The 26,843-nt window shown below is 40.7% G+C and overlaps 1 protein-coding gene across 1 annotated transcript in view; it reads left to right on the forward strand.

The window, feature by feature from the left end:
- Positions 1-26,521, forward strand: part of pcdh7a (protocadherin 7a) — a 41,700-nt gene extending 15,179 nt beyond the window's left edge. Inside the window, exons 4-5 of the mRNA XM_044346777.1 lie at positions 20,477-20,678; positions 22,309-26,521. Of these exons, the coding sequence (XP_044202712.1) occupies positions 20,477-20,678; positions 22,309-22,847 (741 nt within the window). The 3' untranslated portion in view covers positions 22,848-26,521. The remainder of the gene's footprint in view (positions 1-20,476; positions 20,679-22,308) is intronic.
- The last annotated feature ends 322 nt before the right edge of the window (positions 26,522-26,843 follow it).

Consider the following 26,843-nt stretch of genomic DNA (forward strand, 5'->3'; position numbering starts at 1 on the left):
TTTTGCACTTGACCACATTATAACTGAATGGTGAGTTTAAAGGTGCCTTCACCCCTGCTGTTCAGTTCCACTGGTCTAGACGAAGTAAAAACATGATACACTCGTTCCACTTCATGTTCACACTGACTTTTTACAAACTGTGAACATGAAACCACACTGAGTGATGGTTCTTTGTTCATTAGAGTTTTGGTGGCCTGCCATCCTATAGTATTATTTGGACCTTCTAGAGAAAAACAAAACAAAATGTATTCTTGTAACTAACCACAAGTCTTGCTGCATTTCACTGCAACTTGTGGCTTCTCTGGTGATTCAAGGACCCACAAAGTAATATTTGGTTATGAGCATCTGTAGTTAAGAGAGCAAGTGGACCTCATCTGTCTGAAAGTATTAAGTTTTACCACATTTTAATTAAAAAAGGTGGAGAAAAAAATCCCCACATTTACCATGATCAGCAGACAAATCTTATAACCCTGTTTTGTTTCATTCTTACTGATGTCACATATCCACTTTCACAGAATCCTGTGGTTGGCCCCCTTTGCATTTACATCACAAAGAAACCACTCCAGAGTTCACTTGGAAGCAGGGTGGTCGTTTGGTGGGAACATTGGCCCTGTTCACACCTGACATAAACATGCGTCTTGGGTGATCCGATCACAAGTGAACAGCTCTAAGGCTGTATTCAGACCAAATCAGGTGTTGCAGCGCACCTCTGCACAACACTGCAGAGGTGCAGTGTAGGAATGTGATCGTGTTTATTTGTAACAGCCATGAAACAATCAGAAAATAAGATTTTATTCCTCTCATTCATCGGCTTTCTCGCTGCTACTGCTTGCACTTCATTCACTCTCTAGCTCGCTCGACCACCGCTGCTCTCTCTCTGTCTCACTGGTGCTCTCAGCTAGCTTGAGCTCTCTCCCCACTTACGCAGAGGACCTTCAATGTGGCCCAGGACACATTTGCATACACTCTGCTAAAAGAATGTAGCCATATGTGGCCCAGACCACCTCCGAACGTGGTCTGAGCGATCAGATCTCAGTGCGTCTGCAATACCTCTTGAGTGCATTCACACCTATACTTAGAGCTGTCCACTTGCAATCGGATCACCCAAGATACATTTTAATGCCAGGTATGAACAGGGCCATTGATTGTGTATTGGGCTGTGAGCCCTGTCAACACCTTTCTGTTTGCACAACAGTGCTGTGGCTGAACGCACCAGGTATAGAAACTGGTGGAGGACTGACACTGTGCTGCTGATGTGCTGCTCTCACCAAGTGTCACCATTTAGACATCTAAGTCCAAATGTCCTCAGTGGGATATGAAGATGAGACAATAAAAGGGGCATTTTGCTCATCCTTTCTCCTTTAAATGTTTTGAGTTAAGATCAGAGTGAAAATCAGTGTAGGGAAAGGTAAGGGGACATATATTGAGGTAAAGGGTGAAGGAGTCATGGAATGAAAGTCCATGGATGGTCCTCACAAAAAATCAAAGATGTGTGTGTTTGTTCTGTGTGCAAGCTCAGGACATCAGGACAAATATAGAAAGACAAAGCAAGGAGAAAATCATACAGAATGAGATTGCAGGAGGCAGAGGGAGAGAAATTGTCTGTTTCCGCACACATCAAGGTCATCCAGAGCTGGAATGTGATTGGAAGTCCCCTGTCTGTCTTGGCTGTTTACCACACGAGATAATACAGACAAGCTGTTCAGCTGATAATGTTACTGTGTTAACAACTCCTCCCTTCAGCCTTTGTTTCAAGCTCTCTGTGAAATGACGGGAATGTGGGAATGTCATTCCCACACTCACACACACACACACACACACATGCACATACACACCAACAAGCTGAGGCAGGGGCACACGCAGCCAACACCGTCAGACGTGTGATTTTAACACACGCAGACGTGCCCACTGAAACACGCTCTTATGTGTACATAATAGCACATAATTACACACCCTCCCAGATCCTGATGCATATACACTTTTCACCGTGAGCAGACGAACTCTGATAAAAATATGATGACACACGAGCGGGGGAGAAAAGTTTTCTGGTTCTTACATCAGTTTCTTCTTCCATTCCCTCTGGATGGAATCACAAGCACAAGCCCGGGCACACTCTGTCTCCTAGAATCACACACATCCTTGCTATGTAGAGGCTTACAAACACACACTCTTTTAACTCCCTGACACACACGCACGCACACTCGAGCACACACAAAGACCTACATAGCAAGCCCCTCGCTGAGATGCTTCCTTTTATTTGCTTCTTGAAGACTCCGCTCTGCATTGTACAGCTCTGCATTCAGCTCATCTGCCTTCCAGCATTACCTTAATGGCTGTCTGTGGGTTGAGCAATTTTACCCAATATTGCTAAACAAAAGCTTTCTTTCTCACAGTAGACAGGGATTCTAGACAGCTTAGTAGCCCTGTGACTGGTTTTATCCACCTACACAAAAGAATCTTCAGTGCATTAAGTGGTATTGAGTTGGTATGAATTAAATTGACTTGAATGGATTTTTGAATTGAACTGAATTGGACTAAGCCCAACTCAGCTCAATTGAATAATTCAAGTGGTATGGAATCGATTTGGACTGAGTCAACTCGAACTGAATCAAATTCAAGTGACGTGAACTTAAGCGACTTAAACTTTTTACCTTTCCAGCCAGATTGTTGTCATAACATTATCAGTTTCTTTTTGTTAGACTACTATTGAATATTAAATTATTTCTAAAAGTTTGCTTGAAAATTGAGTTTTATAGCTGTCATCTTCGTTTTGTAACTCTGTAAAACTCTGTTTTGGAAAGTTTGTATATATAAGTTTACGTTTCTGCCTGCAAACTGTCTTCTGTATTCTTGTGTATTTTTCTGTTCCATGGCTTTGAGCTTAATCTTACAATCTGAGGTACAATAATTACAGTTTTTCTGTCCACTTCTAAAGGGTTCCGTATGGTTGAATAGAAATAATGTTGTGTTTTGCAGTCTCTTCTAAAAGGCTTTCATGGTTTTTATGTTTTTACTCAGTGGTACACAGAAAAAGTGATGTTTGTAGTTGTGTGAAGACTAAAAAAAAAGAGAGCTTGAAGGATAAATCCTGCCTAACTTCACACCTTTGCACTCCCAGCCAATCAATGCGTGAAGTGGGCGTGATTGTCTGCTTCGGGAGGTTAAATGCACAAACTTACAAAACTAAGATGACAAGAATAAAAATCTATTTCCAAGCACATCATTATGAATCATTGACTATTCCATAGACTGCTCTCCTGCACTGTCTGCTTCTGAACTCAGTGCTCTGTAACTCATCCAATAAAAATGTGTCTCTTTCCAACCCTCCATCCCCAATCCACCCCCCACCCCCAACACACACACACACACACACACACACACACACACATAAACACAAACACACACACACACACACTCCTCCGTCTGTCTTCCCTCTGATTGATCTCTCTGTTCTCCCTAAGTGGTTTCATCTCTTTTCATCACTCTCCATCTCCATTTTTTCAAAACATGTTTTTAGTGGTTCCAAAGTTTTTTTTTTAATAACACTTAATAGTTTCTTTAAATTTTACAAATGGCTCTTAACAACCCTCTCGCTTTCCCTCTCCCCCTCCTCCTTCTGTTTTTAGACAGCAGTTAAAGTCAGCTTTACATTTGCTTTTCATTTTTCTGATTGGATAAAATTAAGCATGCTACCAAGGAACAAGCCTAAAGTGTGAATATCTGTACTGTGCAATATGGTTTATGCATTTTTGCCACTGGCGCATCAGAGCACATTTCTCACCGGATATCAGCTTATTAGATCTTGCGTGAGTGCGAAAGACTGGCCCTGGTAGTGCTGTAGTCCAAAGCCAATGTTTTTGCCCCGGGCTAAGTGTAGCCATCTGTTTTAGAATTGTTGGTGGAAGATAGATAAATCGAAAGATCAAGATGGAGATAGAGGAAGAGAAAGGGGGAGAGGAAGAGGCAGAAAATGAGTGGAAGAAGAGAAAAGGAAATGTTGCTCAGTGCCCATGTCTTAAGAAGGGAGTGGGTAGTGTTTAGGGAGAAAGGGTTAGGGTTTTGAGAGTTTGGTGGGGGAGATGTGAAGCTACAAAAATGAAAATGCGTTCTAAGGTATCGCCTAGGGGTGAGAAGCTGATGGAGAGAATGTAGAGAAGGAGGAGATGGACTGAAAAAGATAGAAATGAGGTATGTGGGTCTAGGGTTAGAAGAAGACAGGAGAGGAGGGGAGGGAGCTCCACTCCATGAGTAAAGCTAGATCAGACTCTTCGGGCTATTTTAGTGTGTGTGTGTGTGCGCGTGCGTGTGTGTGTGTGTGTGAGAGAGAGAGAGAGAGAGAGAGAAGGATAGAGAGAGAGAAAATGGGAGCTTTCTACCTGCCCTATTGAAGTTACATAAATCTGAGTGGGCAGGCCTCTGCCTGCAGCAATGTTCCATATTATACCACTGACCCAAACCTCTCTCATTGTATGTGTGCACATTTGTATGCGTGTACACGTTTGTGTTTTTGATTCTTGTTCAACCCCACTTCCCTGTTGATGTCGGAAAATAGACCAGCTAAGAGACACCCACATATACATGCACATACACTTACGTATGCACACACACACAGACAGGTAGAGCTGAACTACAAGAACTAGCAGGTCAAGCCAGTGGAGAGAAATCCCCCTCGGTGCCTTCAAACAGATGCATTAAAATAGTTTGACCTGTTTGACACACACGTACTCTCTCAGACTACATAATCGCACACTCACACCACACCACTTTTAAATCTCACTTGTGGATATTACAAATGAATAACTTTAACCACCACCATCATCCATAATATGTAAGATGACATGATCTTTTAACTGTCTTCATGCAGACACTCCCTAACCAAAACAAAGTGAACTTTGATGAATTCATCTGCATTCTGAATCAGTGGCTCGGCCCTCATACAGCACAGTAATTGCACAGCATTACAGTAAAGCTGGTTCTTAATGGGTCAACACTGCACAGGTACAAGTCAGACATGCATTATTTAAGAGGCTCTGTTCTCCTGTTTCACAAATAGAGATATTATGAAGATAGCAACTAACAGCACTTGAGAAAAAATGGAAATGAAACCAACAAAAACAAAACAACACACTCTTACGGAGCATTACTCAGATCCACAGACATAACACACAAACTTAAACACAAGCGCACAAAAATATTGTAATCAAAGTCATGCAAATCTATCTGCCAATTAGGGCCGCAAGCAGGTTTCCATGGGGATGAAATGGGCAACCTCTTATTGGCTGGATAAAAAAATGTTCACATCTGAGCCAACAGCCTGAGATGGCTTGGAAAATATATGCATCCCTGTGTGCATGCATACATACACACACACACACACAAACACACACACTCACTCACTCACACAGGCATACACAGTGTAAGTGGGGATCACAAACAAATTATGCATGATTGTGGGAGTCACACACAGTATCAGCGGTAAGATGAGAAGTGAGGATCGAGTGTGTTGACACAGATATGCTGTATTGTCAGACGCAGGCACACACACATGCTCATTGACCGGTCAGTCTCTTTTAAAAGCGTGAATAAAGCTTTGGTCGCGGTGTCGTGTTAACATGAAAGCTTTCACGGCTGTTAAAAAGAGCAGGCTTTGATTAGAATTTGATGTGCAAGAGTGTTTCTTAATGCCGGCCTTTGCTGACGACGGCCCTTTTAAATCCAGCAGAGCCGTTGCAGGGAGCCTTCCATCAAAAATATGTTGAATCAATGATTTCACCTCAGCACGCTCTCCATGGCTTTTTCTTTTTTACCCCTTTTTTTTTGTTTTGTTTTTTTTCCTGAATTTTCTAAAAGGCAAAAGTCAAGCGTGCTCACCATGGTTGGCCACATTTTCAGTAAATCTCAACCACAAAGCAGTAGTAGCAGCAGCGGCAAGTGAAGTTTCAAGGGTGATCAAACGTTGAATTTAAAATTACTGACTAAACTACTAATTGAATATCAAAGAACCTGGTGTTTTTTTCATGTGCATGTTGAGCCGCTGCTGCAGGAAAATGGCTCTGCGTGACTTTTACAAAGTGATGTTACTCTCATATGATCATTATGAATGTTTTAATAATTCATTCCGTACTCCCATATGGGGCTTTATGTAGAATGTGAGTCTGAGATGTGGATTGTTAGGAAACCAATTTACACGCAACACGTCCTAACTTGTATAGACATTAGCTAGTGTACTTTCATGTGCAAAGGACTTGATTCAAAGTTTTAGCTTTTTAGTACATACGTGAAGTCATGCAAATATTATATAGAGGGGCTGTGGATCTTCTAAGGTTTTTCAAATAAAGGAAAATTTGATTATCTCAGTAATACATAGTTCTCATAGCTTAGTCCATGAAAAACCCACATTTTGGACACACATGGTTTTCACAGCAGAGTAACAAGGTAATAAGTGCAGTTTTTTTTTTGTTTGTTTTTTTTTAGAGTGATTAGCCGATTAATCAATTACCTGATCAACACAGACTCAACAGGCAACAATTTAGATACTCAATTATATTTCTTAAAGTAATTTTTTAATCAAAATACCAAAAAAAATCTCTGTCTTCTTCAGCTTCTCAAATGTAAAGATTTTCTGGTTTTCATGGTCTTCTATGACTATAAATTGAATATCTTGGGGTTTGGGGCTGTTGGTCTGATAAAATAAGCAATCTGATTTGGAGTTTTGGAAATTTTAATGGGCGTTTTTCTTTATTTGGCAGTTTGAAAGTGGAGTGAGACAGGAAACGGTTAGAGAGACGGGTACAACATCTGTTGTAAGCTATGCAGTTATGGTTATGAGGTATGCATGTTAACCATTAGGCTAACGGGCATACCCGTCTTTCACTATTTTTTGACATTTTATAGACTGACTGACTAATATAGATATATAGATAGACTGACTAATAATTGACTCTTTATGTCTTCACATGAACTCACATAAAAAGTCAATTACAAAGATTGCAAACATGGCAATATTTTTGTATATTTGTATATATTGTATATTTGCACATTTCTTTCACCCTGTTATCCCTAAATGATGCACTGTAAGCCCAGGCTATCAGCTGAAGTAGACATATATTAGTATACTGTAGAGTGAACCAATATATTTACAGAGTATAATTAGTGCACTATATACCTGTAGTTTTTGTGTGCCATAAACATTATTTTTTTCAACTGTAGCTTAACTATCTTACTGCAGTAGCTGTGGAATAATTTGCATTTTTAAACATTTTTTTAATGCCAGGAGTCGCATAATAATCAGGCCGACTCCTCAGCAAAGGCTCAGCTCTCTGAAACTCTGCTGGATATGAATTCACTGAAGTCATTTCTCAACCCTAATGCTGAACCATAATTTTCAAAGGGGATTGTAAAACTGCAGCCAATGTACGTACATGCTTGAAGTGTGGTGTGGGGTTATCGATGGGAACAGGTTGGATTCTCCCCTGCTTTCTCATTAACACTCCTCCTTCCTTCTCCTTCCACTCAATGGCCTGACTCTGCACTCAAACAGCACACACACACATACACACACTCACATGCAAGAAGTCTGTTTGCATACCAAAAGCATACTTCATAGCTCAAAGAAAATGAAAGCCATATTAATTATACAGTCTGCGTTCATGCACGCACGCACAGGCACGCACACACGCACTCACACACACACGCACACTGAAAGAGAGTGAGAGTGAGGGAGCAGTTGTTTTATGTTTTTCCTCTGCGTCAAAGGAGACAGAGTGTGAGAGAATGATTGAGTCTCTCTGCGTCAGGGAGAGAGGGAATGAGGAATTGCGCAGAGGGAGAGAAAGAGTGCACTGTCTTCCCTCTTTAATGTGTATGCGTGTCTGCTTATGTGTGCATGTGTATGTGTGTATGTGTGTGCGTGCCTGTGCGTGCATACGCGTCGTCTACCCAGTATAACGCCCCCTCTGTGTCCCCAAGCTACTCTCTGTCACTCACACACACTGAGACTATTGTCAAGGCATTGGACGAGGCGCCCCAAGACATTTCTGTGGCACTGTGTCTGTCACGGGGGTGATAGGGCTGAGATGGGGTTCAGTCACACACATACACGCACACACACACTCAGAAATATCTAATAACCCAATACTCAGATATGCTGTATTACTATTTTAGGTCACATTTATATGTAGGTGGGCGAGTTAACACGGTCTTCTCCTGGAGTGCAGAGCATCCATGTGTGAGTCTGTGTGCGCATCTCTGTACTTTACAGCTTACGTATGTGCTTGTACTGCTTGTGATTTTTTATGTTTAGTGAGGCCTATGTGTTGTACATGTTTGTTCGTATCTGACAGCACATTAGGCAAAGCTATCTTTAACCTTGTAAAATGAGTGACACTGATTCTAAACTGACAGGATGGATTTCAGTTTGCTGTGGCGCTCCGCCGTGTCAGAGTCTGTCAACTCAACCCATCCGCCCATTTTACAAAAGACGGGAGCACCAGAAAGGAGACAGAGTTCATGAGAGAAAGAGAGAGAGAAAATGAGAAAGATATAGAGCGAGCAGGGTCAGATATGATAAATGAAATAGTTTGGAAAGTGGAGGGGAAAGAGTAGTTTTGGTGGAGATAAAAAACAATGGCATATAGAAAGAGGAGAGGGTGTACAAGGATGTGGAGAACATGGGGGAGGGAGTGGAGGTGGAGGGGGGGGGGGGGGGGGGGGGGGGGGGGGGATAGAGACCTTGCTCTTGTATCCGGATGTCTCTGAGGTCCTTTATTGACTCTGTCTATTGTTCACAGCAGCACTCCTAATCACTCTCAACAGGGAGGTTGTGTTTGTGTGTGTGTGTGTGTGTGTGTGTGTGTGCGCGTGCGTGCGCACGTGTCTGCCAGCCTTGTGTGTAGACTACATATCTTTAGCCTCATCCTCACTTTTACTCCTTCATACACTGGCCCCCACAGTGAAGCCATTGTTCACTTTCCTCTGGTCAACCTTAATGGACAATAGCAGTGGGTGGGAAAAGTCTGCTCCCAACACACATACTATTAGTCTAATGATCCACACACACATACACACATACACACAGAATGGGTAGTAAATGCCATCTAAATAGCAGGCATACATATGTATGGTCTCTCTTACTCACGCGTGCACACAGAAGGCCAGTTGTACACCACCATCCTGTTTGCATCTTTCTTAACAATGACCGCTGTCATGGATATTATAAGAGATGACTGTTTTAGGGACTAGCAGTGGAAAGCGATGAACATCGCAAGCACACACACACACACACACACACACACACGCCAACAAAGGAGCTAATCTGAGTCGTGGGCATTTGTCCGGTAAGCCTCGCTTCACATCTCACTCTATGAGCTTTTGTTTCTGTTTTTGTTTTTCCCCTATAGACAGCCACGGCTGCACAAAAGGATAAACATTTCAAAGGCCCAACACTGTGAATAGAGTCAGTGATTTTCAATGTGTATCTGCAGGGTGGAGAGCCCAGATGGAGACAGGGAGAAGGGAGAAAGCTCAATGCCAGAGTGGACAGCTTGATGGTAACAAAGCTGTGGTGGATGGCAATGCAGTAGACCCGCATGCAGTGAAGCGATCTCTCTTTCTGTCTCTCTCTACACCAATCTATACACCTACAATCAAAACACACACCCACACACTAACTAGTTACTGTTGTAAATAGTTAGGGCTGTTAATAATGACTGGCTACAGGATTTGGCTTCAGTTGCCCCCAGAAAGAGAAAGTAATTTATGGCCAGCGAGCTTCAGCAAATCACATACATACATAGTATGCTACAAAAACTGTATAACGGGACAGGCGTGCTAGTAGACAGCGTGGCTGGTTGTTCTTGTGGTGACCACAAGGGGGCCGACAGCAGACTGCAGCAGTGTGAAGAGGAGTAGAGAGAGGGGGGGACCGCATAGTGCCGATCAGATGACCTCGCTGCTGCAGTTAATGTTCTCTGGCGTTCTGACACAAGGCTAAGGCTCTCCCTCATACCACGGGCTGCTGTACTACAAGCTATTGTGGTGATAGGGGTGGTGTTGTTAGAAGTGTGTGTGTGTGTGTGTTTGTGTGTGTGTGTGTGTGTGTGTGTGTGTGTGTGTGTGTGTGTGTGTGTGTGTGTGTGTGTGTGTGCGTGTGTGTGTGTGTGTGTGTGTGTGCAGGAGTGTATATGTAGCAGGGAAAAGATGTGGGGGTGGAGGAGCTGTTTGTGTGAGGGGAAAGAGGGAGCATGACATATTGTAGGTATATGTTACTAAAGCAGTGCTCAATAATCCTCCTTTTTCACTCTTTCTTTCTTTCTTTCTTTCTTTCTTTTTAATTCGTTCATTCTTTCTTTCTTTCCTTTTATTTCTTTTTCTTTGTCTTCCCCTCCCTCTTTTCCTCTTTGTCCCACTCTCCTCTTCTCCCTCCTCTTCTCATTTACTCCCCTCCCCACTTTATTTTGCCCCCTCTTTTCTGCTGCCGCACTTGCCCCCCTTTTCCTCTACCTCATGCCCCCTCTCCCTCCCTCCCTCCCTCTCTGCCTGTCTCTCCCTCGCTCCCTCTCTTCTTTCTCTCTCTGCAGTGCAGCACAGTGATTATCATTCCTCTCACAGAGTCAGGCCTGATAGTCAGATACTGCTGCGCACCCTTCTACATCACCTGCTTCTAGAGGGAGCAATGGAGAGAGAGGCTGAGACAGAGGAAAGACAGAAGAGAGAAGCGAGGGGGAGAAGAAGACAGGTGGGCTGCAGAAAGAGGGGGATGAAAGGGGAAAGCAGAGAAAGGGGAAATGAGAGAGGGGAGAGTGAACGAAGGGTGAGAAGGAGCTAAGAAATATGGGAGGGGGGAAAAATAAGGGAAAGCGGAGGGCAGAAGCATGGTGAAGGGAGGATTGCTCTTACTGCAGAGGTGGTCCCATTGCAACATACATGCTGCATAGTTATAAATGTGAGTATGTGTGTATGTGCACACCTGCAAGTGTGAGCATAAGCAAGCAGTTGTGCCTAATGTGTGGATTTACACTATCAGCATTGAAGCTGGGTAAGTGTGTGTGTGTGTTGTGGTAACAAGGCATCTTGGCTCATCAACAGCTGAAGAAATGCCGTTCATACTGCTTCATCCCCTCCCCGAGTTGAGTTTCAACCTGTTCCAAATCATTTTCTACATTCTACAAATACCACAACAGTCCACCGTCTCTCCCCTAAATAGCATTCTTTGTCTCTCCATTTCTACTTCAGTCTGTGGTCATATAGAGTTTAGCAGGCTCTTTCTGTTTTTTTTTTTTACATTTTACTCTGCCACAGATGCTGGTTAACAGCCTATTGGTCCTTTCTTTGGCTTCATTCTTTTGGTCATTCACCCATTTATCAGTTGTTTTATTTTATCATCTGTTGTTGGCTCTCTCTCACTTGGTCTCTCAACACATCTCTCTCGACACTTGTCTTTACTTGTCTGCTTGACCTAATGGGTACACTGTGTAAACATGATGTCTGCTCTTTTCAGTATAGCCTCAGGAAACTGCATTCCAACACTGCATACATCACTCCGTTACAGCAACCGGTCTTGAATACAATTTTAGAACAGTTCTATATTTAAATAACCAGTGTAAATATATCATTGTCAAACGAATAGTTAACACATCTATCCTGTTCACACAGCCTCTGCAAGATGCTTTCTGTCAGCAAGTTTCACTGTTTCTCCTCCTCGCTGCCTTTGATGCATAACAGTCGACAGCAGAAGGTTTCAAAAGATTTTCTAAAAAACATTTCAGAGATTTGTTGGGGGAAATGTTAAGTGAAATCTGACCAGTCACCTCAGTCGCTTACTCAAAGTAGTTAGTTTTGCACTTGTTTTATTCATCAGCACGGTGATAAAACACAAAGGTGAAGACAAAGAAGTGTTTAGGCAAGATGTTAATACTAATTGATGAGATAAAAACACCTAAAATATTCATGTGATATTTCACCAGCAAATTTCGCACTTAAGGCGCTTGTAACATGAAAACTTAAAATGATAAATCAAGACATCTGCAGTGGATAAGAGAATATATATGGCAACATAATTAAAACGGTAGAAAACAACAGTAAAGAATGGCAACGAAACTTAAGCATTGAATTGAATGGAGGTAATGAAACATGTCATCAGTGGAGCCACATACAGTTGACATGTCACTTTGAATATATAAATTACTGTTGATATTAATGTGCATTGATCCATATTGTTACTCCACACAATCATCTCGACATGCCATGTGAATGTGTTAATTATGCAATATTTGAATACAAAAACTGTCAATACAAATTAATTACATTTCAGTAATTTTTTGATTTATATAAACTTGCAGTCGTCGAGTTCACTTATTAATTCCAACACTTACTCCACTCTAAAAGTAAGAGCAGATACATATTTGCTGGCAACATTAGCACAACATGATTTCTAAACGGCGGCAAAGCGAGAGAAAAGAAGCAAAGGTCACTTTGACTGATCAGCATTCCAGATATGAAGTCTGGACCATACCCATGTGGTGTCAACGGAAGCATATTAGTTTTCATTGTGTGCTTTGGTAGCATAATGCAATATCACCTTACGTATCACGGTTATAGCTGTAATAAGCAGAAGACTGACATTTTATCAGCTCAGTTATTTATACGTAGTAAATAAGCAGTCAAATTATGAGAAACAGGATGAGGTGACATATTTTGATAAGTGATATTAGACTGTTATATTGATTTTACATTGAATACCAGATATCTGCTTGTCTAGTATGGTGGGGATGTTTCCTGAAAGCGCTGCCAAAATATTCTGCAAACATTTATTCTCTTATTAAGTTGGGTGTTTTGTAGATTAATTAAGCAATTAGACTATATTTTATGTTTTAATGCCAGCATTTCTCTAACCATTCAAAAGCTGAATAGGTCATCCCATCCTCTAGAACTGCTAAGCCACTTAAAGAATTTCATAAATCTGGCTTTTAATTGAGACTTTCAGTACCCCATGAGGATCACACAATCCAATTTCTGGTGTTGAAAATCATCACATTTAAAACGGTAGATACTAGCATCAAAAAGTCTGCATCCACAGGTTGAAATCACCAGTGAAGGACAACTGGCAAGGAAATTAGCGCACAAAGTTGTACCCTTCAATCAACATTAGGAAAATATCAGGTATCTGGAGGGAGCGATTACAAACAGGATGTCTGCTTGATTGACACTTGGCTCATAAAACTGTCCAACGTCTGCCTGCTTCCACACAAAAACATAACAATCACGCAGAAAAAAGACTATCTTTTCTACCTGCTGTTGCTTATTGTTTTGAGCAAATGTAAACATGCAGCAACACAGAGAGAAAGAGGGAGTGGGATGTTGGGTAAAGAAAGATGAAAACAGAATCTATCACTTGTGGTGCTGGTTAATGTGTCATCAGTCTTGCAAAAAAAAGCAGCAGAGCTGATAAGTATTTGTGAAATATTGGAAAAATATTATCACTCATTCTCAGACATTAAAACATATAAATCTCTGCTGCCACACTGTGACATTTTTAATAAACAAAAGCAATCAGGCAAGAAAACACATATTTAATGCAATTAAGATCTAAAAGCTGTTTAGTCAAATTATAATTATTGAACAGCCTCTATCAATAATTTCACACGCTGCTAGTGGATATTGATCTTAAAAATATTGGTTATCAACCTTAAATAAGCTATATCAGTCATAAGACCTTAATTATATTTTGTGCAGATAATTAATTATATTAATTATACATTCATTCTTATTTTTACTTTGTGTTCTGAATCTTTACAATCAAGTGTATGTAGTTGTTTATCTACAATAGGTCTATGCACTGTGGTCAGCTCTGGATTATGCATGACATCCTTACTCTGTTTGCATGCAACGTGGATGGATGAACAAATATTTCGCAGCGGTGGGAATTTGATATCCAATCTGAGTTTTGCTATACCTAAAATACTTCTAACTAAACAAAGGAAAGAGGAACTAAACAATATGCTGTGCATGTAACAAACTAATAAATAATAGAATCAGCCGTTACACTGTAGCTCTCCTCCGTACCTAGATGATGTCAAACATAAATGAGAATGTGTAGAGAGCCAAAGGGAAATGTGGCTCTAGTCCTACAACCATATTTGTAGTTTTGGTTTATGCATAAGCCGCATCCTGTCAATTCATTATGCAGACCAGAGTGTAGCAGGGCATTGACAAACACAAACACACACTCACAAACAGTCAGATGTGCAGATGTTGCACATACACACACAAGCTCACATGTGTTGAATATGCAGACACGTAACGAGTAGAGAGGGCGACTGTTAATTAACTAGAGCTCGTTAATTCTCTTTGAACCGACAGCGAGGAGGTTTACACACTAATTACCTTGATGACTGAGCCAACCTGTGCTCACACACACACATGCGCATCCTCACGCCCCAGACAAACACACACACACACGTGTATTCTCACAGGCTGACATAACACATCTTGCAGGCTTTGAAAAGTCTCACACTCACACACAGCAAATTAAACACAAACATAAAGGTGTGAAGTCTCACTCATAAGCATATGCATATGCACACACACACACGAGTACAGCAATACACTCTTGGCCTGAAATGAAAGCTATATTAGGAACATTTCTTTTCTACAGCTCCTTCAGAGCTGTAAGTTTCAAATGGTTGAGTTTATTCTGAGTTCAGACCCATCATACCTCTGTTTGATTCACAAAGATCTGCCAGAAATAACTTCACAATAACTCCCATACTGTATCAAGATACTCATATACTTGTACAGTACAGTTGCAATACATGCACACAAACAAATTCACACACCCACTCAAACACACTCAACGTGCAGATAAGTGAGGCTCCCATGTCAATATTGAACTGTAATGGCCCATGTCAGATTAAGGGGAAGGTTTTTTATGTCCTCTGTCAAACTCAATGAATATTCCATCAGGCATGAATTCATAGGCCACACTGGACCTTAGCCAATTCATCCGCATGTGAATGTGCATATTCACAAATCTGAATGTGTGTGGACGTTCAGCAGATATTTGAGATATTTAGTCATTTGTATTAATTGCAACCGCTCTGCCAAATAATAGAAAGCTTGCGTGCTCACACATAAACATGCTTTGTGGTTTGGGACTCAAGGTGAAGGGATACTTGAGTACAGAGAGGGGTTTTTTTAGAAAAATGTAGAAAGCAGGTAAAGCAGAAAGGAAATTAAAAAAAACATCAATTTAAGGTATGAGCAGGTGACATCTGTGAAAAACTGTAAGAAGAATGGCAGAATGTTTGGGGAGTAGCAGAAGTATGAGTGAAAGAGTTTAAAGTTGAATTTGGAGGGGAAAAGTGAGACAGCAATGATAAGAAGCAAGGTGAGAAAAGACAGAATGTGTAGAGTGTACAATTATTAGAATTCAATGACTAAAAGATGCTAAAATGCTAAAAAGATTTGGCGGAAGAATAGAGGAGACATTTGTCAATGAGTGAAAGACTTTTGAGTTAGAGAAGCCGGAGGATGAGAGAAAGAGAGGGAAAAGGGGTTTAGGGAGTGTAGAGGAGTTATGGGTCAATAAAGCCTTCTGTGGGGAAGAGGAGAGGGACTCATAACGAGGTCAAGGACACATCATCGATCGTCACATCATAAAGCTGACTGGCAAAGAGAAGAAGGGATGGAGGAAGTGAGAGGGAGGGACAGAGAAAGGAGGGAGAGTTACAGCTGTGAAAAGCAGAGTTGATTGCAGGATCAGCTGAGAGAGGGGAAGGATAGAGCAACAGAAAATAAAATTATCGGGATGAAAGAATGAAAGGGGGCAGCTCTGGCCAGAAAGAGGGTTAGAGAGAAATTGAATTAGATGGAATCATGGCTGAACAGATGAATTCTGTAATAGAAAACACACACACACACACGCACACACACACACACACACACAGAGCAACCCGCACTGGTCCTCCAATAGTGGTTACTCACTCCTCTCTGTCAATCAAGTCACGGCTGGATTTCTGCATTCATTTAGTAATCCAAACTCCAGTTGTTTGTGCCTCTCATGTATTACCATTATATTTGAGTCACAGAGCTTAAGCATCTGTTTCTCAGATAGATAAATACCCGGCTATCTTTGAAAAACCCAGAAGGGTATTTAATAACATTTACCACTGCTCTGAAGGTATTTCCAAAATCTTTAAACATAAATCTAGCCACCAGGCGGAACAAATATTGTCTGTTACACAATAAAAATGATTCTTCACACATTTCTCAAGTTGCAACTATATTTCCTACCCAACCTTGCTCTTTTTATAAAACACACACATTATATCAGCATGTTATTTTGTATGACAACATAAAATATTATATATATACTACTATGACTTCATACAGTATGAACCTTCCAGAGGTCAGCTGGTTCTGATCTAATTGTGGTTCATAAACATGTTAAAGCTGCTTTTACCTTGTATGCTGCTCACATCTGGAACAAACTCTACCCAAAGATCTCAGACTACAGACAATGCTGACTAGTGTTACATCTAAACTGAAGACACATCTGTTTGCCATTGTGTTTAATTGAATTTTAAGGCTGCACTTAATCATTTTTATCCTCTATGCTGCTTTTTTAATGTTCCTTTACTTTGTAGCACATTTTATGCATTTCTATTAATTTTACTAAAGTATTTTACTGTTCTATATTTACTTGCCTCTGTTTGTCTTGTTTTCATTTTGATTGTTCTTATTCTTGTTCTTATATTCTTTCACATTTTGTAAAGCACTTAAGTATGAAATGTGCTATATAAGTAAACTTGGCTTGCCTATAACTGATAATATATAATGTATATCTTTTTTCTGTGTGTGTGTTGATTTGCTTTGGATTTGTTTTTTCCTGCTGGTTTTTGGTCCTTTCTGGCTACCATCTTTGTTTGGATTATGGGGGGAAAAGGCGCAACTTGGGAAACAGGTTAAAAAAAATTTTGTTGTGCCAAAAATATCTTTTCATCCAGACAGTATGAAGAATCTTTGAGTATTATGGAAGTACCTTCAGAACAGCCATACATGTTGTTAAATGACCTTTTGGGTTTTTCAAAGATCACTGGGTAAAATTGCTTAGCTCTGTGACTTGAATGTAATGGTGATACATAAGAGGCACAAACTGGGACTAATAGTAATTCCAAACCCTCAGTAATCTTATTTTCTTGCTGTTTTATTTTTCTTCTCTGAACGGAAGGCTGGAGAGGAAATGTGTGTAGAGAAACTGTTCCTCTTGCTCCCCTGCAACAAAAAAATAATTATCTTTTTGCATCATTAATATCATGAAATAATTATTCTGTTATCAGGAAAAAAAGTATCTGCCATGATGTTGAGTTATTATTATTCTATGATCCTTAGAAAACAGTTTTGACAGCATGTTAAATCAAGAAAGTGATGTCGACACCTCTGATCTGAAAAACAAACTTATTATGATGAGATCACACAGTTAACAAAACAAAAACCCATGCCCTCTCTGGCTCTATACTCAGCCTCTTATTTTTTCAATTTTCAACTCCCTCTCTTTGCCATTGCCCCTTGTCTTAACAAGCGGAAAAGAGGTTGAACTGCTTCATCTAAGCTAGTGCTCTAAAAATACATTTCTCTCTGTGGAGAGTTAAGATGAAGCCACTGAAATTTCAAGAACTGCTGCTTTTTCATTAGACTCTTCCTCTTCCTCAGTCTTGCCTGTGCTTACCATCCCTGCTGTTGTAGTAACTCTCTTGCATCCCTCTTTCATCTAAATGTTGCTGAGAAATGGCTGAAGAAATAAGTGCTCCATTAATTTCCCCCTTCTCCTTAATTAATTTAGATGCGTCTTGCATGTTCATTAGGTGAAATGTTCAAATGTTCCCTTTTCTTTCTGTGTTTGGAATAAAAGGTGAATCAGTGCCACTCAGGCTTTTTATCCCAGCCGTCCATCAGTTTCCCTCAAGATTATCTTGAAGCGACGTTCTGAGCTGAAGTTTTTCCGCCCTAATCTGTGTCTTCCCTCTGTTCTCTCACTTCTTCTGTATACGCCACATGTTTCAAAGCAGATCTAAATTGAAAGGCTTGTAATTTTCCGAGCAGATAAATGAGTGTGAGAAGAAATATGAGGGGTGTTGTATAGAAATGGGCTTCCTGGTGCAGAGTGATCCCTTGAGGCCAGACGGAGTCATTTAACTCTCTCTGATATTCTCTCAGCATGGACTTATTACCGTCTTTTTTTTCCCTCTCCAAAGTGAAAACTGGTCTGCTAACTAGACCGGGGTGATTTGTGTGTTGAAATCACAGCAGGTGTGATGCTCAGTTTGAGTGAATGATGTGATTCGCTACTGAATCACCACCACTTCCACTGCAGGATTGGGAGATTTGTCACTGGTGGTAGATGTACTGCTAGAGCAGCCTGGTATTGAAAGCCTCATGCTTGCATTTTAAATTCTAATAATAAAGGCTTTATTATTTATTTGTTAATCTTTATTCTAGTTGCAAGTCTTGGCAACAAAAGAAAATTCAAAAAGATCCACTTCAGACATGTTTCAAGATATATAAAAATACACTGCTTGAAATAATAATTTGTGTCTGATATGGTTTTACCTCATTAAAATTGTTGAAATGACATCTTCTCCTTCTCCCTCATTGAATAATACAGAATTTGTGCAATGGGGGCTTCAGGTTTCCACATCACACTTGTGTAAGTTGCTTACTGGACCACAACTGGATCTAACTAGTTGTGATGTCACAAATCATGCTTGTAGGTACACACTTTAAACTCAGATTTCAGTGACCACAGAGAAACTTTCTACTCTCAGCAGATGAATTTGAAAACTCTGCACATATATCAGTCTGCACAATGAAGCTCAAACATCCAGCTGAAGGAACAATAATTAAAACACATTTCTGAGTGGAAGGGGACTTAAACAATCTTTAAAAGATAAGGCCGGTGATATTCTATATTTCTGTTATTGTCCACAAATCCCATGAAAAGAGCAAAACCAACAAATGCGGTAATCCATCTCTCAATAGTTTCCAGATTCCCCAGCCTGTCTGTGGCTCTCAGCCCAAAGCCCATTAGTGCCGAACACTAAATAATTTCAGAAAACAGCTGAGCATTGTAGCAAATGTTCCTCAAACAGGAGTAAATAGTTCATTTGTTGGGGGCTATTTTCTACTGCGGATTAGTATACATCTAGTGTGCTAGTGTATTTTTGTATGCATAACTATCCTGCATACACAGCAGGACCGTGTTGGTGGGACTGACTTAAAATAAACTACAGTGTCCATGTTCATCTTAATGAAGAAATGTTGTAACACAGCATACAGCCCGTCCTCACAAGAAAAACGACAGTATAGGTCTAAAATTCAGGTCAGCAAAATACAACCTATAGTTAAATTTACGCCATCTGGTGTCTGGAGTAATGACCCAGGGAAGTGACGCAGTGAAGATGAAATCAATATAAGGTGACTTGATAAGATGATTTTGCCTTATAAGGAGGAGGAGGGTTAGATGGATGGCTGGGTGGCTAGATAGTTAGATGGCAAAAAGTGGACTTTGCTGCAGGAGACCACTGTTCGCTTCCCATTTCAAACCGCAAGTGTCATGTTTCCAACCTCGCCATGTTTCCAACCATTTTTTTAAACACGACAACAAAGGTTGCATAACTTTAAGTATAAACCATGTTTCAAGTTATCATTTTAACCAAAACCATGATCTTTTCCCAATCCTAACCAAATGGTTTTTGTGCCTAAACTCAACCAAACCTGAACCACAGCGTTGTCAGAATATTTTTTTTTTTTTCATGTTACGATCCTATGGGTCGTGGTAGAGTGCATTACTACGACTGCTAGATAGCGTAAACATAACTATAGGTTGTTTTTTGCCAGCTAAATTTTAGGCCTAAACTGTCATTTAATTATAAGGATGTGTTGCAGTGCAACAGTGTGGCTCACTGATGTGTTTTTAATGGACAACAAAGGGGGTCTATTGCACAGAAGAATAAGATATATCAGGCTTTAGATACACAGACAATTTTTTAAATATCTTTTTTTTACGTGGCATTTATTGAAAATAAGAAAAATAATAAAATAAACTTATTTAAACAGAGCACCAAGTAAGGGGTTTTTAGAATGGACTATATATTACCCAGCTGCTACAACTGGGCGCCATTCCTGATGAAAAATAAGTGTCCCTGAGCAGGCCAGAGGATTGTAAACATCAGCAACGTCCAGCAGCATTAATCTAAACTGGGATTAAAACCCAACCAAAAACTTTGAAAGGCCGCTGTGATTGGTTGATGACTATTACCCAGCATTGTAGTAGCTAAGCCCATAATCAAGGCGAACATGATCAGATAATCTCAATATGTCTTTGCAGACCCCTGCCCACCAGTCTAATCCCCAGATTTAGAATCTCAGATTAGGAATCGTGGATGATTAATCCCATATTGTGTGTGTACATTCCCTGCAGGGGACCCTTCGCCGGGTGACCTTCTCCGTAGTCAGCCAACCCCAGGATGGCGGTTGCTATGACAGTGGCATGGAGGACTCGGAGACACCAAGCAGCAAGAGTTCATCAGGGCCGCGACTGGGAGCCCTGCCGCTGCCTGAGGAAGGCTACGAGCGGACCACACCGGAAGGCAGTGTGGGGGAGGAGGAGCATGTGGAGAATGGTCAGAACAACCGCATGCACATACACACACACACATACATATGTTGTGTTCATTCATTTATTGAACTCGTTCAGAATTGCAGTCAGGAGGTTCCCAGATATATTTGCTTACATATTTTGTCTCTCAAGGCTATATGTCCTGTATTCTGTGAAAGGCTTACACATGTTTTGATTACACACGCAGGCGCACACACACACACACACACACACACACACACACACACACACACACACTGACAAACACTTCTATTGAAACCTTGACCTGCTGTCAAGGTCTCACAAGTCTTTTTCTCTCTTCTCATGAAAGGAGTGCGTTGTATAGAATAAAGAAATTGTTTGTGTGTGTGTGTGTGTGTGTGTGTGTGTGTGTGTGTGTGCTGCTCATATGTTTGTATGAAAGCCTGTGTGTGTTATGTGAAGTGCTTTTTTCAAAAAAGCTAATGTGTGCCAGAGGCTCATCTGTGGCCTTGCTGTCAGTCGGCAGCCCAAATCTTTCCTTTCACCAACAAAATTGTGTTTTCACCTTTTTCTACTGACTCTTTGTCAAGGATGGAGAGAAGCAAAAAAAGGTTTTCTTTTCTCAGTTTTTTCTTTTTTTCTCCATGTGGTCATGCCAGAGCTAACAGTGGTAAAGCATGAAGTTCACTATGACCTTGGTGACTGACTGTACTTCTGAGACTGTAAATGTGCTTCCAGTTAAATGCCACTTTCACAGCGACATCTGAAATCTTGAGGATTTAGGGGAGTTCAATAAGTTTTCGTCATGGTCAAATGGAGAGAGGAATTGAACAGACAGTTCATTTTGTTGGTTGTAATTATACTATATAATTATTGCTTTTTTGGTTTCACATGAATTTACTGCCACTTCTGTACGTAAACTACAAAGCTGGAATTCATTTTCAGAATACAACAGAAATATTTAATTTCTTGTGTTTCATTTGAGTACAGTGAATATCAAACAGCGAATGAATGTATTGTTTTTAATTAGATGTGTATGGGATGTATTCCTTTACCTTTAACCAGCTATAACATGACAAGTGCACAGCTTCTGTAATTGGCAGGAAAGTCACATTTACCTCATCTATCATCATTATAATTCCTGTCTCCATTTAACATTATGTCAGTATTGATTCATAAATGACTGGTTTACATAGATAATATCCATAACCTTTGACACTTGACCCTGTAGGACATTAACCAGTCTCTGGTGGCCTCACTAACCTCTTGAACCCTCACTCATGGGATATAATAGGGCCGATATGTAACTTAATCTTTTCCTTGCATGTAAAATGATTTAGATTTGTCATTGTCTGATAATGATATTCTCTTTGGCCTTGCTAGTTGTTTGGTTTGACCTCACCTTTCACCTTAAATGTAATGCTGAGCACAGCTGGGATTCTTTTGAAGTCAGCAATTTTTCATTTTGCTCTCACAGCTTTTTTTTGCCTTTCTTTCTTCAAGCCCTGTGCTCTCTCTTATTATTTTTGCCCGCATTTTTCTTTCTCCTGTCTTCCTCACGTAATATTCATCTCTTCTCTCGTGTTGTACTCTTTTATCCATCTGCCCTTTCTTCTCAATTGTCCTTTCATCTCACCCCTCAATTCCATGTTTTGTCTCTTTCCTGTGTCCAGATGCCAGACAGCTGCCAGATGTAGCTCTGACAGGAAAGTGTACCAGGGAATGTGATGAGTTTGGCCACTCTGACACCTGTTGGATGCCTGTCCGCCCATCGCCTCGCCAGCGCCAGCGCCACGGCAGTGACCCCCCACGGCTCTCCACCTTCACCCCAGGAGACGACAACAACAATCTCCGTGGTAACGACCACGAGAGTGACAGCGAAAGCGCCGGCAGTGCAGGGAGCTCAGAACCAGGGGTGGTCATCAGCGGAGAAGGTCAAAGACTACCCTTAGCCAACGGCGATCCTCTCGGCACCCTGGGTAGTGGAGACCGCAACAGGAACATGGGCGATCACAACCGTAACCTTCTGAACCGCAAGATGACTTCAGCATCCTATGACACATTCAGCAGTGCAGGCTTTGGGAGGCGCCAGCAAGAGGAGGAAGGAGGAGAAGGCCAGAACCCACCTGAGGTCATACCACTGACGCGGACAGGAGGGGACTACAAGACCACGTCCTGCCTCACGTTGTCACGCCGCGAGGTCTACCTGTGACAGCCTTGCAATGGAACAATCACCACACCATTCCCTTTTCTGAATAAAGAGGGAGGGTGAAGACTGTACTGGCAAGTCATCAGTTTGGAAGGCCTTTTAAATCTGTGAAGATGTGAAAATGTCAGAAAAGATGTTTTCCGAAAATCATGTATCAATTTGGAACTTCTGGATTCTGACTAATATTTATAGGCACTTAAACTTAAGCAAGTGATGGATCGACTCTTTGGAGAGCTCTGGCCAGGAGTACTTTCTAAAAAAAAATTATCTTTTTTTAACTATTAGTAAAAGCTGCCTACAGGCAAAGATCCTATTATGTCCATGTAGAGGAGGACAACTTCATCTCCTCTTCTTTTTACCTGAATCCAATGCATGCCTGACCCTCTGGCACAGAGGAATGTGTGTGAAGAAGAAAGAGATTAAGACTGAGTAAATCCTGATGCTATAAATGTCTTGGCGCAAAGAAAAACTTTCACTGAGGCTACAGCAAGCAAGATTTGGACTCAACTGGAGAACCATCTGCTGTAAAACCACCAAGGTTTTATCCAGTCAAAACATGAAAAGAAGTAACGGGTCTTTAATTGAGCTATTTGGATTTAATTCAAGCCAATGAAACTTTGTAATGCCTAATCAACTCTATCGTAACACAAGACGGGGATATTAACCAATCAACCTGCAAATCCCGTGAGAAATTTAACAAGTCATAAACAGAGTATCAAAGTACCAACAAAAGTATGGTCACTGTACAGTTACAAGATAGAAAAAAAAATGCTGATCTCAAAAATCAGGTATTGTTCTTCAAAACATAAAGGATTCCGAACAAACTGCAACAATGTGAAAAGATAGATTTTTTTTTACAATAATCAAATGTAACCATTCAGAATACAAAGTTCTCATAGAGTGTCAGTGGTGCCACAGTATTCCTGCGTGTGTGAAAGTATATGTTTATTATTTTTTGCCTTCACACCCGGTCTGTATGTATATATGTGTGTTTGATAAAACAGCAGTGTTGTCTCTCAGCATTTCAGAATAGACTGAGGTGCTGAGATCTCTGCTAACCTACGGTATCCTTACAGTGTTCATGTATCATAAATGTTCTTTCACACACACATGCACACACACATACAGGCATGCACACACAAAACCTCCAAGCATGTAAACACAAACTCATACAGTGCTTTTACAGAATGTGAACATGCATAGGGCCACAGTTTATGACATGATTCAGTGGCCATGTAACATATAGTATATAATAACTTGCATTACCTTTCATACAGAAACATTAAGCACACACACAAACACAAACACACACACATACATAAAGCATATTAGAACATAAGTAGGAACACAAACCCACATTAAGATGTGCGCAGTTGATATGCACTATGTGTGTATGTGCTCTTAATCATAATTTTAACATATTGCCTCTCATTGAATTAGCTGTAGCATTTTGCCTGATCCCCTCCAGCCAATATTTAAACATGAAATGTATTTAAATAATTACTCATCTCTCTGACTGATGTGTGGGGCTACATTAAAGGGAATCTACTGTATGTAATGATAGACAATGTGGGAATATGAGATATTCTGCATACTGTAAGTAGGACTCATAGAAAAACCAAATTTCTGTAAGAAAAAAAAAAGAAAAGAAAAAAGGACTCTGCATGAAAGAAAGATAATGCTAACTTTTTTTCTCTCTTTTTTAAACCACACGCCTTTTTTGGATACCACGCCTATTTGGATACATCTGTAGTACCTATATGTGTATATATATATATATATATACACATATATATGTGCATATAGGGAAATGGAGATAATGATGGCAGCAAGGGAGTTAGCTTCAGTGGATTAAACTGTTCCTTCCTTATCATGGAGAGAGTTTGGGGTAACCTTGGGCCTCTCTCTCAGTTTCCAGAGCCTTGAGTTGGCACGGACGGTCCCGCAGGCTGCAACAAAAAAGAACACAATGTAAGTGTGAGCTCAGAGTTCTGCTGCAACCCTTTTTCACCGCACAGTGCCGACCTGAACACGCCCATACTGCTGTGCTGAATCGCGCAGATAACAGACTCCCTCACATTCGTCCTTCCCAGCAGCTACTGCACGACTCCAGACACACTCTGCTGCACTGGGCTGAAGAGTGGGTGTGGATCGAGGCCAGCACATCTTAATTCCCATCATCAGTGTGTGGTTCAGTGGTGTGATAGGGATAATAGGGTTAGGTCGTCCCTGTGGTCTTAATGAGTTCCCTTTCTTCTCTCTTCTCCTCCCTTGATCTGTGCTGATCTCATTAATGTCTGGCTAGGCGAATGTAACACTGAAAATTGCCAGTAAGTCTGTCTCTTCATTTTTCTGGTTGTTTTGGATCAGATGAAGCAGAGGAGACATGGTTGTTAAGGATGTACTGCAGTTTAATTCATAGATTATTGTACTGCATAGTTAGACTCAAGAGCAACACTCAGGTAAGATGTGCAACAATGCTTAACCTACCAACTAACTACTTGTGGTTTTTATGTGGCCACACACACACCCACACATGTTGCTTGACTGTCTCCTCACTGAAAGATGTGCAGCAACAGTAAAGTAGTAAGTACCATGATGATTGTTTATTTTACAATGGTAATTAGGGTGAAAAATGGGTGTATTCTATGTGCGTGACTACACTTTGTATACCTGTATATACCTTCAACTTCACAATTCTGTGACTGACACCTTTAGCTTGTTTTAACCCACTGATCTACTTACTCCCAGAGCCTTCATTACCCCCAAATCCCTAACATGGCTGTTTACTGAGCTCTGTTGTTGATGAACTGTGCGGTGGATGAAATGAATCTCAAGGCCCAACATATGGAGCTATTCTGTTCATGGAGCGTTCATGTTGAATTAGTGAAAACAATAGTAACATCCTGCAGGGATTCATACACCAAGACACAGACGGACACATGCTCATTCTCTGGGAGAAAGAGTTGAGATAAGTGGGTCTTGATCTCTTGGATGCCTGAAAGGTCATAAGGAACTAAGGTCCAGTTTGTGAGTTTTGGAAAGAGACTCTTGACACAGCCCTGCCTCCTCAAAGTGGCAGATATTTCTTCAAACTGCTGTTTTATGGCAGTTTCATTATGGCACCTTTCAAACCCTCCAATCCGGAATTAAGGGAACTTGCTGTACATGAATCAATGTGGGTGTGTATCTTCTTTTTATACTGCACGTTTAAACATGAATATGTTTCAATCTACTGCAAAACAGTGAGGGGAGACAGACAGAGAGGAGCATAACATCTGGGATCTATCACCAACCAATCAAGACATTTTTAAAAGACACTTCAGTGGACACCATGTACCTGTCATCCCCCCTCGTGCTGTTACCCTTATAGCCATGTACAGATAAAACTACACTGTAGAACAGAAACTGGAAACCATAACAGACAATGGCATGCTTAAGGTCTTCAAATCTGCACTTGAGAAAAAAAAAGAAAAAAACTGTTATTTTTATTTTCCTCTTCTTTGTTTTATTTTATTACGGGGGCTCGCTCTGTTTTTGCTGCTCCCTTCCTGTAATTACATAATGAACTAATTGCATTTGCTATGACGAGGAAGAAGAGGACCTGTCGACAAATGGTTTGGTATGAAGATGAATCATGTAAAAGTTTGACTTTGACATTAAAAACTTCAAACACTCGTGTGTCTGTTAACCTTTTGAAGACTCTATTTCAGACAGTAACTGCGAGATTAACAATAGTTGGGACTCTTAGCAACTCCAAACAAAGTATTTGTGAGTGAATGCAATCTTCAGAAATATCAGTTTGAGACAGCCAGCTATTCAGCACACAGAGGCAGTGACACTTTTGGACAAAATCAGTTTCTTATGCTTTTTAAATCAGTTATACTCCAGAACAACTTTAGGGTTGCCAGGTTGTGGAATATCCTCCAACATGAAATTTGCTTTGTCTTTTTACTCCTTTATTTCATCAAGAAGATCATTTGACCAATTACCCTCTGG

Source organism: Thunnus albacares, chromosome 3 (assembly GCF_914725855.1).
Source record: "Thunnus albacares chromosome 3, fThuAlb1.1, whole genome shotgun sequence".
NCBI lineage: Eukaryota > Metazoa > Chordata > Actinopteri > Scombriformes > Scombridae > Thunnus > Thunnus albacares.